General features: G+C 38.8%; 1 protein-coding gene across 1 annotated transcript; it reads left to right on the plus strand.

Moving 5' to 3' along the window:
- Positions 1-645: 645 nt before the first annotated feature.
- On the plus strand, positions 646-19274 carry ercc6 (excision repair cross-complementation group 6). Its single transcript, XM_026943279.3, has 20 exons — positions 646-773; positions 1172-1591; positions 2943-3063; positions 3211-3319; positions 4948-5635; positions 6614-6745; positions 7180-7338; positions 8450-8585; positions 9958-10128; positions 10627-10803; positions 12680-12796; positions 12964-13059; positions 13855-14073; positions 14829-14939; positions 15059-15178; positions 15315-15409; positions 15934-16079; positions 16352-17051; positions 17289-17367; positions 17451-19274. The coding sequence occupies exons 2-20, from the start codon at positions 1182-1184 to the stop codon at positions 17889-17891; spliced, it is 4227 nt and encodes a 1408-aa protein (XP_026799080.2). The 5' UTR covers positions 646-773; positions 1172-1181; the 3' UTR covers positions 17892-19274.
- The last annotated feature ends 688 nt before the right edge of the window (positions 19275-19962 follow it).

A 19962-nucleotide genomic window follows, 5' to 3' on the forward strand; every position in this document is an offset into this window, starting at 1 on the left:
ACGATTACTTTTAAGGAGAAATGTTGTGACAACAGATACAGTGACTGCCTTGCTGATTTAAAGATTATTCAAATATTTTTATTTAATAATAATAATAATCAGTTATAACGTAGAGTAAGAGTAAATCGGTCATAGGCATGCAAAGAAGAACAATCACAAGTTTGAAAACTGGTTTAGAAAAAAAATAATTTGGGAGCCAAAGAGTCGACTCTTACCACTGAGTTGTGCCGAATGATCTGAATCAGTGAAAAGAGCCGGAATTCCCAGCACTAGCACATGGACCTGATGAAATGACTAAAGCGTGTAGCTACAAGGGGAAAGGAATAAAAGAGCAGTTGCGGGTTTTTTTTGGGTTGGCGCCCTCTGGTGGAATGAACTGAAATAACTATGGAATAAGTAAACATTAATGAGCTGTAGTGATATTTACAAGAGTGTTCTGATTTTGTATATATAAGCTGGCGTATTTTTACCACCATATCTTGTATACGGTCGGGCTGTTTTATTTTGCAGTATCTGTGTTTCAGCCACTGTAAAAAGTAAAAAAAAAAAAAATAATAAAATAAATTTAAAAAAAAAAGAGCTGGGACTTTTACTTTGAATAATTCCTGGCCCTGGAATGTGGTGAGCTGCTCTTTCTCCCTTCACAGGACCTTACGTGGTTAATTGTGTAACTGGCGTATGTGCTGTTAGTAGTACACTTGAGAAAAAAGCGAATTTAAATGGCTGTAACTGTAAACTAATAAATTCTTGAATAGAAACGGATCGTTTGGAAGGTTTGTTCTTGCTTGGATATAATTTTGTGTAACAAGGAACAGTGTCTTAATATCAGCTGTTTCTCAGCTAGCTAGCAATAACAATCTTGGTGGCTAGCAGACAATAGGACTTTGAGTACAGCTCGAAATGACACTTTATGTTAAAGTTAGCCTGGACACGGTTTTGTGACATTGTAGTTAGCAAACAGTTAAAGGATAGATAGTTTAAATAGTTCGCTTGCTGCATGAGTAGTTTTTACACAAACAAACTCAACACCTGCTGGTGGTGGGAAGTTGGTTATGCACACTTAGCTATTAAAAGTTTGACAGCTGTCTCTGTTTATTTCCTGCTTGCTGACTCTTAGACAGCCTTTATGTTGTGTCTCTGTAAATTCTGATGTTCCCATCTCCATTTCCAGCCCCATTAATATGCCTATAGACAATAATGAGGACCCAGACTGTCCTGCATTGTCCAGTCCAGTGAGTGCTCTGACACCAGGAGGGAAAGAGGACAATGGGTCCAGCAGGACATCGAGTGGCCTGTCCATCCCGGAGAGCAGCCAGGAAGAGCCGGCTGCCGCAGCCTGCCCTGGTAATGCTGCGCCTGAAACCTCCAGGAAATCACAGCTCCTGCTCCATATCAACCGTCAGGAGATCCAGGCGGTGGCTCAGAACGATCAAGCAGCCGAGCTCCAGGGTTTGGGAGTGGACGTCTATGATCAGGATGTTCTGGAGCAAGGAGTCCTGCAGCAGGTGGACCGAGCCTTCCAGGAGGCCAATCAGGCCACGGCGAGGGCCAATGCAGAGAAAGAATACGAATCCGTTCTGGATGATCTCAGGTACGGACAATGTCAAAGAGCTGCCAGTGAGTTAGTGTCCACCATGTAGTTATTTACGCTGTCCTGGTCTCCAAGATCTCTCGTTTGATCCTGTGCTCTTTGGGTTCCTCTCACCTCCTAAACACATGCTGGTACATGGATTGGCTATGCTAAACTACATGGGTGCTGGTACATGGATTGGCTATGTAGGTGTGAATGTGTGTGCCTGTGGTGCCCTGCGATGAACTGAGGTGTCCCATTCAGGCAGTAGTTCTGCCGCACACCCATTGTTCCAAAGATGAAATGTTTACCAAAGATGAAGGAATATTTGAAACTGTAGCACCAAAATCAGTATCAGATTGGATTTTATCTACGGCATATAGAAAATGACAAAAAGCATAAATAGGATAAACATGTCATGGTAATTATGTTTTGCAAAAGGTGCCTTCACATATGGTCCTCTTTAAAAGAACATTAAGTGGACTGAGAGAAAGAGAATTTTTTTTTTTTTGCATTCATACTGTCTCTAGCCTTGAAAGTGCACTCAGCTCTTAGACACTAACTGTCTCAGTTTGTCTCAGCTCGCATGTACCTTTGTGTCATTTTCTTTAGCTTGTTCCAGCATTGTATAGGAGTCTTGCTGAACCCCTTCGCCTTCATTTTTTTTTCCAGAAACTGTTCAAACACTTTAATGTTTTTATGAGTTGTAACTAAAGGGTTCCTATAATAATGAGCACTCCAAATGTCGAGGAGAGGCACCACACAACTGTTCACACCGACACGGTTTAAATTTTTGAACTCAGTTCAGCTATAACATCACATGAGCAATATAGGGGAAAACGTTTGGATTAAAAAGGTTATAGAAACACTTAGAGTAGTAGAGTGGTAGTAGAGTGCACTGGGCACACACTACATTCTCAAAGCATCAGCACATGAACCCATATAGTGCACTTGAAAGGAACCACCTCCTGAGATGGTCTGAGTTCATTTCGAGCATTCACATATGGACCAGATTGAGGGGGGAAAAGTCCATGTAAGTTGGCTGAAGTGAGCTAAGAGTGAAAACGCGCTAAGAGAATGTCAGGACTGGTTTATGAAGGATATTTGTATTGTAACAGAAACCTGGTAGTGCACCATTCTTTTGGACTTTGCTTTTGTCTTTATAAAGTATGCCAGTTACATGAATTTTCATACTTTGTGTACAAACCTGTAGTGTCAGAGCTATGGTGATATTTTGTTATATTATTATTATATTGGTATATATTTAGTAAATTGATGGACCTGACCTTCTGTGGCAACTTAATATTTTAAAGCAATTCCCGAGGCTTTATTCTACTACATACCAACGTTTTTTTGTCTTGCATCTTGTTAGGTCATGCACAAGTGCTCTAAAACACATCAACAAGATATTAGAGCAGCTTACTCCTCATGCTGCCTCCAGCAAGGACATCAGCCGGAAAATCGACTCTGTCAAAAGGCAAAAGGAAAACAAGGTAATTAAGTTTTTATCACTTTCCACAAAAGATGTGACCATGTGTAATCTATCACGCTATGACACTTTAGCACCTGCGATGATAAAACAAGGTTAGATATCCGTATCAGCATGTTGGTAAGTTATGGAGTCTTTTTATTATTTATAGGAGAAACAGTTAAAAAAGATCCGAGCCAAGCAGAGGCGGTTACAGGCCGTTCTGAGTGGAGAGGATATTCAGAAGCTCGAGGCAGAATTACTGACTGAGGATGACACAGGTGAGAATGAAATACAGCCTTGTTTATACAGTGGGACTATGCTCAGCTCTTATCAGGGGAGCATTAAGTTACAGTATGGCAATTTAATGTCACACAGTTGCTTTGCTTGTGCCAATGAGTTAACCCCCGTAAACTAAAATATTTAACAACATGCTCTCAATCAATGCCATGTATAAAATAGTGACCTGGGCCAGTATGTGAAAAGCAACTTGGACTAAAATATTGGTCTTAAGTGTTGACAAATTCTTAGAAATCAGAAAATTTATTCCCATGCTTGTGTCTAAGAATGGGAGCAGTGCGCGAAATTTCTTTACCTTTAAAAGTACTCATAAATGAGCAAGTGTTTAGGAGAGTTTCAGAGTTGTGTCAAACTGTTAACACTAGCGAAAGGTGGCAGCAGTGAGACAGAAAAGACGTGCACACTTACTTCCACACTCAGAAACCTGTACTGCCATTTAGAGATCCAGAGCTCATAAAGATGATCCATGTTGATCATGAAGTTATTCTTTTTTTTTTTTTTTTTTTTTTTTTTTTTTTAACTCACAGATTTGATTATTAATCAAATACACTGCAAGTTTGGGCTGATTGAGACACTGATTGAGTCTCACCACATCTGGCTGCTCTGTTCATTTGATCTCAAGAGTGAAAAGGCACAATGCAATGCGAACTGTGAATATTAACAAACACACAGTTCGGTTATAAAGTGATTTGGATCCTAGGCTGAATATCCTGCATTGCTCTGATTTATTCACATTTAACCACAGTATCAGTGGTTTCATTTCTTATGCTTTGCAAAGTGTAATGACCAGTAATGACCAGTCACACAATGAACAATTTCAGCCAGTGAGGCTTTTTCTGGCTGTGGCAGTAGATGGGTTGTATGGGTTTTAATACAGTCAGTGGTTATATGCAGAAATAATCATTTGTCTATGGCATTTTCTGCCCCCCCCCCCCCCCCCCCTTTTTTTTTTTTTTTTTTTTTTTTTTTTTTTTTTTTATAATATAAATGCTGCAAGTAGCATATATTATTATATTGTTCTGTGTAGACTAAAGGTTTTTAGTGTTCATTTGAAAACTATAATGAATTTCCTGTTTACACAATTGTACTTTTTGAACATGTAGTACACTGTTATAGAAGGGAATTATTTATATTCACACTATCTTGTGTCACCCAGGTCCTCATGTCTTCTCAGGGAGATTTTCCTTGCCGCCATTGCCTCTGGCTTGCTCATTAGGGATAAATTCAAAAATTTTAAATTTATGTCCTGAATTTATAGATTTCTGTAAAGCTGCTTTGTGACAATGGCCGTTGTTAAAGGCGCTATACAAATAGAATTGAATTGAATTTAGGCTCCTACTTTATGGTCAGTGCAGTGACATTTGATTTGAAAACTTAGACAGGCCACACCAGTACAGAGTGTGATGCAGATCTGTGGCCTTGACATTCCTTCACTTGCAGTGCCAATGATACAATACTAACATTTCTTCCAAACTTTCTACATTCCAATTTCCTTTGGTTGAAAAGAACTTGGAAGAACAATAAAATGATATACAGAAACAAGTAGGTTATAGGGTCACCTTACGAGGATTCTCTATTAACTCTGTGTGTGTGTGTGTGTGTGTGTCAGAGGCAGGCCCATCCACACAGGGCAGCATGCTCATGCCTGCTCAGGAAACAGAATGGGAAGAGCTCATCCGCACAGGTCAAATGACACCTTTTGGCACACGCATCCCTCAAAAGCAAGAGAAGAAGGAACCACGCAAGGTGATGCTGAGCGAAAACTCTGGCTTCGACAAGTACCTTGCTGACCAAGCTTTGATGGCAGAGAGAAGAAAGAAACCAACCCCAAAGAAGAAGGGGAAGGTTTCCAGAAGTTCCTCTGCAGATGCCCCAAATAAAAGGGCATGCTCCAAGCAAGAAAAGAAACTGCAGAAACGGATGCAGAAACTCCAAAGGACTGCCCTAAAGGCTCACCCCAAAGCAAGGCCTAAAACAGAGAAAGAATTTCCCCAGACCACACGGAAGGGCTACAGGGAAGATGGCACAGACAGCGAGGGGTCCGAGTATGTGCCTAGTGATGAGCTTATGGATCCTGAGCAACCAGAGCGAGATGATGAGTTCTGGCAGGATGAAAAGGAAGAGTATGAACTTAAGCCTTATAAGAAAAAGGAGGCTAAAACCAAGAAGGCAAAAAAAGAGGACGAGAGCGATGAATACCTTCCCAGCAGTTCTGAGGATGAAGACGCTGAGAGAAAAGTCAAGGTGAAGAAATACAAAGACGATGGGGATATTGAATACTACAGGAAAAGAATTAGGTAAGGCCAAATTGCCCAGACTGTGTTAATATTTTAGAAAGTTCATTGTACGTCACAAACAAAAATGTTTAGTTAATGATTCATGTGACCATCATTTGCTTATTATGAGTGCTGGAATTGATAATCTGGCAGCTGTTCCTCAACTAAAATTCCATTCATAGTCTTCTCATTATAATATGCATGTATTTATTCCACAATGTGAAAATATGTGCTAATGTGAAAATAGATGGTACCAAACCTAACAAGATTTAGAATTCATATTTATAGTAAGAAATTGAGTTGGCACAGTGACTGTTTTCTGTACTTTTTGCACCGTGATTTGGAAGTGAATGTAGATACACACTGGCGGTTGGTTGGCGCTACAATGTGGAGTGAAGGCGGAAGGGGGAAAAAAAACGTAATTAACTGAACCAATGCTTAGTCTTGACTTAATTACAAGTGCAGTCTCGGAAGCCCCAGATAAAGGGAACAGTTTCATTGTGGAGTGACAGGGCCAGGTCCAAATGAAGATGGATTTTTTTTTCCTTTCACTCCTTTCTCCACACCTTTCTTGGGGAGCTCAAACTCCTAATTGTCTGTATCAATCTTAATTTGCTTCGATGATGACACTGCCACTAACTGCCGTATCCCTGCAGCCAGAAGTGCTTCAATTAAAGCTGCCCAGCAAGAATGATGGCGAGGGAGCTAACTAAGGCAGCGCTGTGGCCTCTTTCTCTCTCTCTCTGTCTCTCTCTCTCTCTCTCTCTCTCTCAGACTAGGAAATTAAAACTACCTTCCCATACAGTACTTCACCATGTTAAAGCAAGTTTCCCAGAGGTGGCTAAATAAACAATGCTTGCTGAGTCAAATTAAGAATGCGAGCAGTCAAATCGTTTCAGTTTGTGTCAGACTCATTTGGCTAATCAAAACCTAGATTGGACATTATGTCAAATCAGCATGAGAGCTATTTTTGGTAATGCAGTGACTGTCTTCCTGCAGGAATTGGAAGAGGCAGAGACTCCAAGAGAAAGAGCAGAAGAGGCAAGCAGGAGAGGATGAGTCTGAAGAGAGTGACGCTGAGTTTGATGAAGGTTTTAAGGTGCCAGGATTTCTCTGGAAGAAACTCTTCAAGTGAGGAAATGGGAGTTACACTTAAAACAAGAAATGCATTCACTTACGATTTATTTTATTATTTATATGCTGACTTGTATTTGCTTTTGGCAGTAGTCAGACCATCAGCTTTTGAGAGTCATGATTGATTTTTTTTTTTTATTATTAAAATTACTTATTTATTTGAAAGAATTATATGCAAGCTCTGTAAAGAAAACTAGTTCACGCAGGATCTCCAGTAGATAGATTTATGGTTGTGTATGTTTAGAGTTTAGGCTTACAACAGGAAGCCTCTGTTATTGTATTGTGTTTTACAACAAATCAATTGGGCAACACTTACAGGCCATTTATTTAGAATCAATAGAGATAATGGCCCTATGATTAATTGATCAGGTGCGGTGTTTGTGTTGTGCTGGCCTGGCATTTTGTCCTACATGCCTGCTTTTGTTGTCCAGGTATCAGCAGACAGGTGTCAGGTGGATGTGGGAACTGCACTGCCAGCAGGCAGGAGGCATTCTGGGAGATGAGATGGGCCTTGGCAAGACCATCCAAGTAATAGCTTTCCTGGCAGGCCTGAGCTACAGCAAGTTGAAGACACGAGGCTCCAATTACAGGCAAGAGACCACACGCGTCCAAACCCCTTAAATGCTCCTGTGGTCTCAGACACACACACACACACATACATACACACACACACACACACACACACACACACACATACATGCACTGGCCAGAATAGTCACACTTAGAACCTAGAAAAATAATTGAATTATTTGTAACTCTGGAATCCTAACTCTTCAATGTCTATTCTCCCAGGCTTTCTTTTTAAAGCTTATGCCACGCCCACTCTCACCCCATCCCTCCAGACTGGAAAGTCTTGATTGCAATGAATATTTCAGCAGCTGGATTGCTGGTGGAGAGAGGTTTGGTGTGAATTATTAAAGACGTTTCAATTATGATATCCCTCTAATTCTCTTAGTGGCGACATCAAAGGAAGAACAAGGACGTGAAATGAGAGTAAGCGTAGGGGAGGGGCAGGGAGGGAAATTAAACATGAAACACATAATTAAATACGTTTAAAGCAGTGCCTTTTTGTTTTTCAGCGCCGTGTTTGCTTAGGGTGGGGGCCTCCTTCCTGGTCAATACTACTATGTCTGGCGTCGTCCATCCACAAATTGATTGTTTTGCAAACTCAATTACGGCTCAATATCAATGGCTGCTGCGATCCGGAATATCATATCATATGCTATAAGGCTCCTAGAGCCATTTAGTGCATTTTGTCGATTCATCTCCATTGGCGAACGCACAAAGGGAACATTATGTTGGTCTAGCTTCAGCTCAGAGTTCATGACCTCCTCATTTAGTTCAACTGCAGAATAACTTTTTCTCACCATTTCTCTCAACATTGCTAGGAAATATAGGCCTCTCAGGGTTTTTTGTTTGTTGTTTAGCCTTTGAATATGAGTCTCACCTGGATGTAGAAATTTCATTTACCTCATGCTCTCAATTAATTGCTAAGGTGTGTTCATTTGACCAGTCCTCGTGGTTGTATGCAATGTTATTTTTGTCTACACATTCAATTTCTTGACGGAATTTATTTTCCCTGCTCCTAATTTTCCTACATACCCTTCTGGACAAATTTTTATGAAAATCTTCATAACCCCAAAAATTATATTTCTGTTATGTGTGTAAATATTTCTGATGGCTTTGTCTTCATCTGTGCAGATATGCTGGTTTGGGGCCCACAGTCATCGTATGCCCAGCCACAGTCATGCATCAGTGGGTGAAGGAGTTCCATACCTGGTGGCCTCCATTCCGCGTAGCAGTTCTCCATGAAACGGGTTCCTTTAATAATAAGAAGGTGCATCATAAAGTATTATCCAGAAGTCTAGCTATGAACATGAGATATTTGATAGATTCCATCTGTCAGAGATGGCCATCTAGTTGCTGATGGCAGGATGATTTTTTTGTGATGCCAAGCGTGGTGATGTGGCGCAGCAGCCTCATAAAAAGACGTTTTGTAAGTTTGTAGTATGTGATGGGGTTAGCAGTCAGCCTTTTGCCAATTCCCAACCACTAACTAGCATTCCCCTATCACTTGACAGCTACCAAACAGGTAGGGTGAAGACCAGCACGTGGTTCCTCCAGCCACTGCGTCTTTTCAGTATGTCACGAGGCAGCTGAACACACTCGTAGGAAATCACTAACTTCACTCTTCTGCATGCATGAGCTCCCAGGCACCCGGAATTAGCTAGTGTTGCTCTGATTGACAGGGGGTAGAGTAATGCCATCCATCCCACCCAAAGAGCACAGCCAATTTTGCTTTCTTGGCTCCTGGCCATGGATGGCTGTGGCATTGTTGTGATGGTAGGGCAACCGATTATCTGTTGCGCCATTCAAGGGCCCATATTCTGTCTCACTTGTAAGTCTTTTTGGATAAACACATCTGCAAAATGAATGTAGGTAAATTTAGTGTGAGTAATATAACCCCTCACAGTTAAAAAGAAAAAAATTAGCGGAACATTTTGTACCATATATGGAAAAGCTCCCCTGAAATGTTCATTCATGATCGTAAACTTTCCCACACCAAGGCCTAACAAGACAACAAGACTGAGATGAAGCAGTGCAGCTTTGATTTACTGTATTTATGCCAGCATGGTATTTTTCCTCCTGTAAACAGATATCCTAGTGTGGAGTAGATCTGGCTCCAAGGAAATGTTAAATTAATTAAAGCTAAGGTAGCTGGTGCTGCTATAGGGCTGCTGTGAAGTGTTTACTCTGAATGCTTCTCTCTAGTCTCCCCTTCTCCCTGCCTGACACAGTGATTAATGGGGGCTGTTGCCTGGCAATCCACGCTTTGCCCTCTAGGAGGAGGATTGGTCTCAGGAGTTGAGGGGGGCGGGTGGGGTGGGGTGGGGAGGAGGGGTTTTAGTTCTGCTGCATTTGTGCCTAATGACAGAGTTTTCATGCTCAGGCTAACACTGCCTCAGAACAGATGTACCTTATTAATTGGCTGCAAAGTGAAAAGGGGGAAAAACAAGGGGTTACATGGCTGCTGCGCTTTTAATTGGAATTCACTTGAGGCTTTTGGCATGAAGCATAGAGGTGGACATGGACTTTATAAAGACTGGAGCCTAGTGCGAGTGACCTACAATAATGAATGAATGTAACTGTAACTGAAAACAGTTTTCTAAGCAGAGTCATAATCATAAATGTTTTGTCATATTTTTCAGGAGAAGCTCATCCCTGAGATAGCCGCTAGCCACGGGATCCTCGTTACGTCTTACTCATATGTGCGCATTATGCAGGATTACATTCAGAAATATGACTGGCATTACATCATCCTGGATGAGGGCCACAAAATCAGGAACCCAAATGCAGGCATCACTGTTGCATGCAAGCAGGTAATGCAAGCTGGGCCTTTATTTCACTTGGTATGAACTATACACCATAGATTTAGTGTTCTAATGAGGTAATGGAAGTATGTAAGCAAACTGTATATTGTTGCAAAATATTTAGCTCCGATTAAAGCATTAACTCCAGAGTCTTAGAAGTAGTCTGGAATATCAGCTTACCTTGCATAGATATCTTATTTTACTGCCAACCACTTCTTAATTAATTTATGTGTGCTGTAGCATTATGGATTACTGTATTAAAAAGTCCATTGGAAATTCCACATTGTTTCGATTTACTATTGAATAAACTGAAGCTAATGGCGCTTCTAAGACTAATGTATCATGAAGAGTTTTGATTGTCAAATAATTTTCTGATTAATAACTGCATACTCATACCAATGAGACTCCAAAAATATTCTCAGTCCACATGTTTGCTTCTACTATCTGTTTTTGAAAGAATGCTTCATATTATTTCAATTTGATCAGTGTCTCTGTTTTCTTCCTCAGTTCCGGACCCCTCATCGGTTCATCCTGTCTGGCTCACCCATGCAGAATAACCTGAAGGAACTTTGGTCCCTTTTTGACTTTGTGTTCCCAGGGAAACTGGGGACGCTTCCTGTCTTCATGGAGCAGTTCTCAGTGCCTATCACCATGGGAGGATATGCTAATGCCTCTCCAGTGCAGGTGAGGCTGAGCTGATGGGCACATTAAAACATTTACTCACATAATATAAACTTGATCTTATACTTATACATAGGCATAAACTTTAACTTAATGCTGATTCTCATAAACGTACTCCTCCAACATGAATGTCTTTTTAATGCAGATAGATTATCAGTCTGTACCAGAGCTTCAGACTGTTTCAAGGAATGAAAAGAAAATGTGGACATATAATAATCCTTAACTGTTCTGGAACAGAAACATTAAAAGGGAATTTCTAACTGTACTGACAATGTGTAACATTGAATTTGGACCTATTTTCATAACACCCTCTGGTAAATAATTATGGGCTATTGCAAGCTATATGTTAGATTAAATTTCATAGCCTTCAATACAAACACAGACTACTATTTTTAAACTATGTTATTATGTTAGGCCTTCATGGAGACTGTAAAAAGACCAAATGAACAGTCAGTTCTAAGCAGGTAGAAACGTGACACTGGAGTTGAATGCGAGTGAACTATTAAAAGATAGATTTTTTGTTCTTTTTTTTTTTTTTTTTAAAGTATTATTATTATTATTTCAGTACCCTGTTGTATGCTTAACATTCTTAAATGTGTGTATGCACATATTTCCATTTGCATTTCTGTTGCTGGAAAGTGTTATTATACCACACAATTCATCAGATTTTTCACATGAAGATTTTTTATGTTCTTTTACTTTTTTTGAGGAAATGCTGTATTTGTAATGAGGAGCATTTTTGGTCTTCACTATTTCTGCCTGTACTGAAAATCATCAACCTGAGTTAATTAATTAAAACAGACATAACATACAGTGTTGAGGATCCAGACCAAGGATGTTTAAGTGTCATGAAAGCTATATGGATGTACGTTCATTAATTCTTTAACAATATACATTTGAATTTTATTTTCTTCTTTGAAAGGGTTCAACTTCTAATGCTTCCTTTACCAAAAATAGAGATTATCATATCATTAATATCATATACCTTTATGTATTTACATAAAAGGTTTTGCATATTGCATACTCATAGATCTCACTTTTATAACCTTACTATTCACTGTTACTTACTATTGCTGATAGAGAATTATATTTATTTAACCAATAAAAGGGTATAAAAAAGCACAATAAAAAATACTATAAGTAAACGTATTTTAATCAATAATAATTTAGCAGTTTCCTCCGAATTCTGTATCCATATGTCAAGACTGATATTGCTACTGAGTTAATCAGCGATGAGAGGTGTACATGATGCCTGGAGCATTTTCCATAAGCTCCATTACTGTAGCATATGCTCTCCCACCCTACACATGCTCTCATTCGTCTAATCGCACTGTCCTCCCCTCAGTCCTTTCTTCTTCCCTCTCCGTGGTGCTCTCTTTTGTTTTCTCGAGTGGGCTCTAATCCAGGCTTATTGTGTGCCCTGCAGTGTTGTGGGCCGACTGCTGGCTTCCTTTTGATCTGCGGATCCCTTTAAATTACTGCTAAATGGCATTTGGCCTAACACTGGATCAGGAGAACATTATTGATAAAAGCGTTTGGGCCCCCTCTGGAGTCCAGCAGCACTCTTATGAATCTTTAATGTGTCAATCTGCTGAAAGGAAGAGAGGAGGGGGCTGCTGCTGACATGCCTCAGGACACACTGCTCTGCTAGCGCTTCATAAAGTGTGTACTTGTTTGCCATTATTTAAAGTGAATCTTTTCTGTGTCCAACAAAAGGCAATTGAATTAAAATCGGTTCAATTAAATTGAAAACTTGTAGTTAAACTTGTCAGTCCTGCCTTAAGGTATGATCATCAAGGTTCACCAAATGTAAATTGCTTGATGTATTTCAGGAAGTTGTTGATTTTATTTTTTTTTTTTGCTCTGTTTGTCTCTTCAGGTGCAGACAGCCTATAAATGTGCCTGTGTCTTGCGTGACACCATCAATCCGTACCTGCTGAGGAGGATGAAGGCGGACGTTAAGGCTAATCTCTCATTACCAGACAAAAATGAGCAGGTTTGCACACAAACACTGCTAGTGTGTTACGCATGTACATATGACACCAGTCTGGCTTCAGTAGTTTTTGTGTCTTTGCTGAAAATTTTCAAATGCATAAATGAATCTAACTTCAGCAACTTGACTAATTGTTGCAGCTGTGTAATATTCATATGTATATTTTTCAGGTACTGTTCTGTAGATTAACTGAAGAACAGCGGCAAGTCTATCAGAACTTTTTGGATTCCAAGGAAGTGTATCAGATTCTGAATAGAGATATGCAGGTAATTTTGTCACCTTGGCAGTGAAGTTAAGTGGTCCTAAAATGGGCAAGTGTGAAAAATCCGTATGTAGGAAGTTTTATTGTTGGAAACTACTTATAACTGTAGCCATAGATAGCAAGCTACTGATTAACTATTGATTGATATTGTAGACTATCCATAGAAGTAGTAAGTGTTTCCAGATAGGACTATTATGTTCATTCACTGTTCATTTGTTTCCTGGAATAAGAAAGCCTTATTCATTATTCACTTTACTCTCTAGCAATATGGCTCTCCCTTTGCTTCACTTTCTTAAATGTTTGGAGGGTCCTTTAGCTTTTAGATTTTACATTCCTAATTTTATTTGCAGATATATCTACTATTTTTTACTATATATCCGTTATTATAACCTATTTAAGGTGTTCTGTTATATTAATTACATTCACACAATGCACAAATCGACAGATTCAAAAATATAGTGTATATACTCTTTACTTTTAACTAAGCTATGATAAATATTTTTCCAGATAAGCTATTCATCACAGTGCTCTAAATGTGAGCGGAAGCGAAAAGCTGTGCAACTTTAGTGCAGTTTACAAACCCCCTTTTTTGTGGTCACTGTAGTCCATTAACCCACATATATAATGCAACATTGAACACTCTGAAGTAAGAGATTTTACCCTGCTCAATGACCCTTATTAAATCAATTGAATTTATTAAAGCCTTCATGAGTAGTGTTTGACATAAGGAATCTAATTTCCTCTTTTCTATAAATAACAGCTAAACCTTTTTTTTTCTTTTTTTCTTTTCATTGTCCAGATTTTCTCTGGCTTGATTGCTTTAAGGAAGATTTGTAACCACCCAGACCTGTTCACTGGTGGGCCACGCATGCTGAGGGGCATACCTGCGGAGGAACTGACTGAGGACGAGCACTTTGGCTACTGGAAGCGCTCGGGCAAGCTAATAGTGGTGGAGTCTCTGCTCAGGTTGTGGTTCAAACAGGGACAAAGAGTCTTGCTCTTCACTCAGTCCAGACAGGTCAGTGCTTCAAGCAGAGCAGCACATTAAAGACTGAATAAAGAGACAGCAGACATTTGCTGAGAGATATGACAAAAGACCACAGCTTTCTTCAGTCTTATGAAATAAATATGATAATATTTATTATGATAATATCATGAAATAAATGCTGATTTGTATAATGGGTATCGTTTTGGAAATATTAAAATATCTAAGCTATCAGATGCTTAATGATTATTTTAAATATATATATTTTTACAATACTTTTAATATACTTTACTGAATTTTTTTTCAGCCAACTCTCTAACACAACATTAACACCTTTCAAAAAGTGGGATAGCTCTGATTGTGCTATGTACATTGTACATTATTAATATTAAGTTGGTGGACTAAAAAGATTTTCAAAATTCCTTCAAGATCACCCATTTATTGTTCGCCTCTGTGGACATGCCTTTAAGTAAAAACATGTGAATAAAGCCTGCAAATGATGGATAAGCTGGGCTTGCCGTGTCTCAAGAAGAAGCAGCTAAAGCACCAATAAAGTTATTATGTCATTTTCCCCTCTAACAGAATTCATTATGAGCTCTTATTGCATTGTAGGGTGTCTGTCAGGACCCAGCTGTCTTTGTTCAATAGAAATGAGATTTGGCTTCAGAGAGAACCTAAAACCCACACAGTTGGTACTTCTGTACATGTAATATTAATCTCCCTTAATCCTATTAGCACTAATCCTGTTCTCAATGCTCTGTCTGAAACCATTTCTCCCACACACACAGATGCTGGAGATCCTGGAGGTGTTTGTCAGGGAAAATGGATACACCTACCTCAAAATGGATGGCACCACCACCATTGCATCTCGGCAGCCACTCATAACGCAGTACAATGAGGTGAGTGATTATTGATTGCTCATAACCATTGTGATGTTCTTTGCTATTCATGTTACCTTGTTTTATCTTCTAAATTTTGACAAATGTATTAACTGGAAAATAAAAACTATTTTCTGCAGAGCAAGGATATATTTATCTTCCTTTTGACGACCAAAGTTGGAGGATTAGGTATCAACCTGACGGGTGCAAACAGAGTAATCATCTATGATCCGGACTGGAACCCTAGCACAGACACTCAGGTTTGCCAGAATTGAACAAGCTTGCAACGCTTTGGTAAAATGTGCATATATCCACCTTTGCTGTTACAGCTGATTGAATGTTTTGAGAAGGAGCTCTGATTAAACAGTGTCTCTTGTACTTGTGTCTTGTCTTTAGGCCCGTGAACGTGCTTGGAGAATAGGGCAGAAACAGCAGGTGACTGTTTACAGGCTGCTCACCGCTGGGACCATTGAAGAGAAGATTTACCACAGGTTAGTTCTCAGTGATGTAGGTTTAAGTATGTCTTTTCTGCTGGGCTTAGGCTGTTTTTTTTTTGTTTGTTTGTTTGTTTTTTTTTAAAGATAATTGTTTTATTTCTAATGGTTCTTTTGCTTACTAGTTGATAATAAGAATATTTTGCTTTCTATTCCTCAGTGCTACTCTTTGCAGATGATTTAATTGACAGAAATTGAAATGGGTTGTATTAAGTATCAAAACAAAATTTGCAAATTGGCCACTAAAGGCTATCTTAAATCATTGTGTGATTTTATAAAAGGAGCCAATGGGAGTTCTCCGACAACATGAAATGATATTATTAATATATTAATTTATTAGTTTTTGGCTGACTTACAAGCTGATATGCTTGTACCATCAGCAGTGTGGTGTTAAAACAGGTCAGACTCTAAACTGCTATGAGATGAGTCATTATGGAAATGGTTGAATTGTGGGTCTAGCATGTGTTGTAAGAGATATTGCTGAAAATCTAATGTGGTGCTTTTCTTGTCTAATTCCACAGACAAATCTTCAAGCAGTTTCTCACAAATCGAGTGCTCAAAGATCCAAAGCAGCGCCGTTTTTTCAAGTCCAATGACATTTACGAGCTCTTCACACTTAGCAATCCCGATGGCTCCCAGGGAACTGAGACCAGTGCAATATTTGCAGGTATTAATGAAATGATTGATTTCTCTGTATTAAGATGTCATACGCAGTTTCATCTTGAATATAGCATGTTGTGGAGACAACTGGAAAATGTGACTTCAAGTTATCATTTATTAATACAGTATTTATTAGATTATATCACTTTATTATTTATTGTATCATTTATCACTCATCATAATTTTGAAAATAAAAACGCACAAATTGAGCTTGTTTGTGATCCAAATCATACATTTCACAAGCTGTCCACAATGTGGTTCTGCTACTACTCTTTTTAGGCACCGGCTCAGATGTACAGATTCCAAAGAGACACAAGGTGCCTCATCATTCACCATCAAATCTGTCATCAGAGCCAGAGAAAACCCAGTCATCTTCATTGTGTAAAGAAAATGCTTCACCTGAGCCTTTTAACAGAAACACTCCAACTCTCAATGGCTTATCCAACATTAATTCCAACAAGGAAAGTGACTCTTTAAATGTTACATCCACATCAAACTCTGCTGATGGTTCATTAACAAATGGTTATCAGCAGGATCTCTTTATTGCCAACACTCCTCAGAAACACAGGGAAAAGAAAAAGCACTGTGACGTGACAGATGCGGCAAGCCGGAGCTCAGACAAAGATAAACACAAGCATAAAAAGCGTAAGCACAGTGAAGATGCCCGGTTTGAGGGTCATCGAATCTCTCACCTGGTGAAGAAGAGGAGATACAAAAGACAAGACAGCGAGGATCAGAAGGAGACAAAAGATGAGGAGAAGAACGACGACTATGTTCTCGCCAAACTCTTCAAGAAGTCTGGGATCCACAGTGTTATGAAACATGACACAATCATGGAGGCATCAAACCCAGACTATGTCCTGGTGGAAGCTGAGGCCAACCGGGTAGCTAAAGATGCCCTTAAAGCACTGAAAGTATCCAGACAGCACTGCAGGCTGCCGTTCAGAGGATCTGCACCAGCAACACCAGCCCCTTTCAGGTAAGCTAGGTTTAGCCACTACAGAATCCTTTTTATTCCTTACACCACAACTTCCCAACACTGGTCCTGGAGTACTCCCTGTTCTGCACATTTTAATGTTTTCCCTGCTCTCCTGATTAAACTAAGCAGCTCATTAACAGCCTGTTCTGGGTTGAAGTGCGTTTGTTATAGCAGGGAAAACCTGTGCGCTAGGCTGAAGGACAGATATATATTACCTCTACTGTGTTTCTATTTTAGAAAAAGATTTGGACAGAAGAAGAACTCTCTTCTCAACCAGACCTCGAACACAACACAAAAAACAGGAGAGAAATGCAAGGTAAAAAACAAAAAAGTTCATTGTCTCATGTACTCTATAATTGTTGCTAACTATTTAATCGAATCATTTGTGTGTTTATTTAGGATGCAGAGTTTATAAAGAAAGCAGGCATCAAGAAACTAGGATCTGCTGCCCACTTCAATGGAGAGGGAGTGGAGGAAGAAGCGCTTTCTTCCTCCCTCTCGTCCTCCTCACTGTTAGCCAGAATGAGGGCCAGGAATCACATTAGCTTACCTCAGAGCCAAGATGAAGATGATGACGATAATGAGCAAAGAGTGCAGTCTTCCACTCCACATGCTTCCCCTACTGAGCATGATGAGCTGCTGGTGGATTTGAGGAACTTTGTGGCCTTCCAGGCTCAGGTTGATGGCCAAGCCAGCACTCAGGAGATCCTGGAATATTTCACCCCGAGATTAACTTCCACACAGACTCCAGTGTTCAGAGAATTGCTTAGGAACATCTGTGACTTCCACAGGCTCCCTGGACAAGAGGGGATGTGGAAACTCAAAGCTGAATACAGATGAAGTGAAGGGAACATGTATAACATTTATAGATGTCATACATTTAGAATGCTTACCATATGTGGTATAACTGAACTCTGCCCTGGGATCAATGCAGTAATTTTTCATGGTTAATGTATAGTATATATGTTGATGTCATGTAGCAAGTTGTTTAATGATACGTGATTTGATATAATACCTTGTTATTATTACATTTTTATCACTCATTTTGTACTTTATTGTTGCAGTGTACTCATTGATGATATACTTGACAAGATTTTGTTTATTTTTTCCGTACTTTAATTTTTGTGTTAAACCTGAGGTTTACTTGACAATATGCTCTGTGTAACTGACAATGAACAAATGTCATTCAGGGAGACAAACATGGGCTACAACTGTGACTGTATAAAACATTGTTGTTGGTTTTTTCTTCAACTGTAAGCTTGATTGAGTAATTTCAATCTTTTTTTTTTTGTGGTATGGCAATGTTTTTTGTTTTGTATAGATAGATTGTATAATGCCATCATTACTGTCTACATGCTTTATTCATTTGAATCTATTCCAGTGCTGTGTTCCAGTGCAATCTGATAGTGTGAAATAATTAATCTATTTATATAGAACAATGTTTTGTTACTGTATTTGGATGATTATGACAGAAAGGCATCATGTAATACTGTATTAATACCAGCCAAATGGGTCCAGCCAAGTTGGTTTATGTTTTGCCTTTGAATTTTTTTTTTTCTAGAATTCAGTGTTGGTGAAAGGTCTTCCAAATACAGCTTCCTCATATTACGCACATACGAACATTGAATAAAAGCCTGACAGGTTTGATGTGGAATAATCATGAAATGTGGTGTATTTGTAAGATGAGATAAATGTCATCTCTCTCTCTCTCACACACACACACACACACATATACATAAATATATATAAGCAGTAGTTACTCACAATTTCCCTGTGCTATATAGGATGTTGAAGTTCCTCTGGTTAACTCATTGGTTTAACTGCTGAAGTGTTAATAGTTATTGACAGTTTGGTATACAGTTTCTGTATTTTTCCCCTCCTAGAGAGACCTGCTTTTCAGTGATTCCTACCCTCTGGTAGGAAAATTACAAAATTACACATAATTAGCCTAGATTGCGTTTGGATTTATGTTATCTTTTAGACTGCATGAGCCAATAAGAGCACAGTGTGGCTTCAGATCCCGCTGACCGTGGTGCTGAAAACTCAACTTACACATGCTTTCCACCACGCTCCTAAATGCTCTGTAATTAATAGAAATACATTCTTTCTTTCATTTGTTATTGGGTCTAATGCAAACTTTATCTTATTTTCAATGGAAAATAAAACTTTGAAAAGAGGACCACCTTCCCGAAATTACTGGGATTGCTAGACAAGTGATTTTGAGGTTATACACAGCAAAATATCAGAATTGAGTGAATACCAACGTTGTTTATATAAATGACTTAAATAAAGAGTGAGAAATAATTCAGCGCTCTGTGTGTTAGCAAAAGCCCCTAGTGTTTTACTGTGCAAGTCGGGTTCGACTTAAAGGGGGGAACCATTAAAATGCCAAGTGGAATATTTTTCATTTAATAATAATAATAATAATGAACACTTGCTTCTGTTTATTATAACTTATAATTACTTGATATTAGTAGTAGTATTAAATTAATAGTATTATTTCATTATTATTATTATTAATAATTATTTAATAATATTTATTTAATAAATTATTTAATAAAAATTTAATAATAATAATATATAATAATATTATTATTATTATTTCTACTAGTAGTAATTTAACATGCTGACATCGAATTAAAGAGATGGACAGCTTAGGAATTGTTAGGATATTTAAATTTCCTGAAAACTAAACACACTCCATAGCCTGCCACTTTAAAGTTGTAGCTTTTCTATTTCTAGTTTTCTTATGCTTGTTTTCCGAGGTCATAATAACAACTTTATTTTCAGCTGTGCATAAATTAATTACACGCATTTAATAACCAAAATATCATTATATTCCCCTCCTTTAATATCGTAAACGCTTTACGCCAGGGAAGCGCTTCATCGTGCACGGGGGCCGTAACGGGCT

The sequence above is a fragment of the Pangasianodon hypophthalmus genome, chromosome 3 (assembly GCF_027358585.1).
Source record: "Pangasianodon hypophthalmus isolate fPanHyp1 chromosome 3, fPanHyp1.pri, whole genome shotgun sequence".
Classification (NCBI taxonomy): domain Eukaryota; kingdom Metazoa; phylum Chordata; class Actinopteri; order Siluriformes; family Pangasiidae; genus Pangasianodon; species Pangasianodon hypophthalmus.

Bases quoted from the DNA above. Each gene is read 5' to 3' on its own strand.
- ercc6 (XM_026943279.3), top strand. From the start codon at position 1,182: ATGCCTATAGACAATAATGAGGACCCAGACTGTCCTGCATTGTCCAGT. The intron at 10,804-12,679 runs GTGAGGCTGAGC...TTGTCTCTTCAG, and splicing joins CTAATGCCTCTCCAGTGCAG to GTGCAGACAGCCTATAAATG. The intron at 15,179-15,314 runs GTTTGCCAGAAT...TCTTGTCTTTAG, and splicing joins ACCCTAGCACAGACACTCAG to GCCCGTGAACGTGCTTGGAG.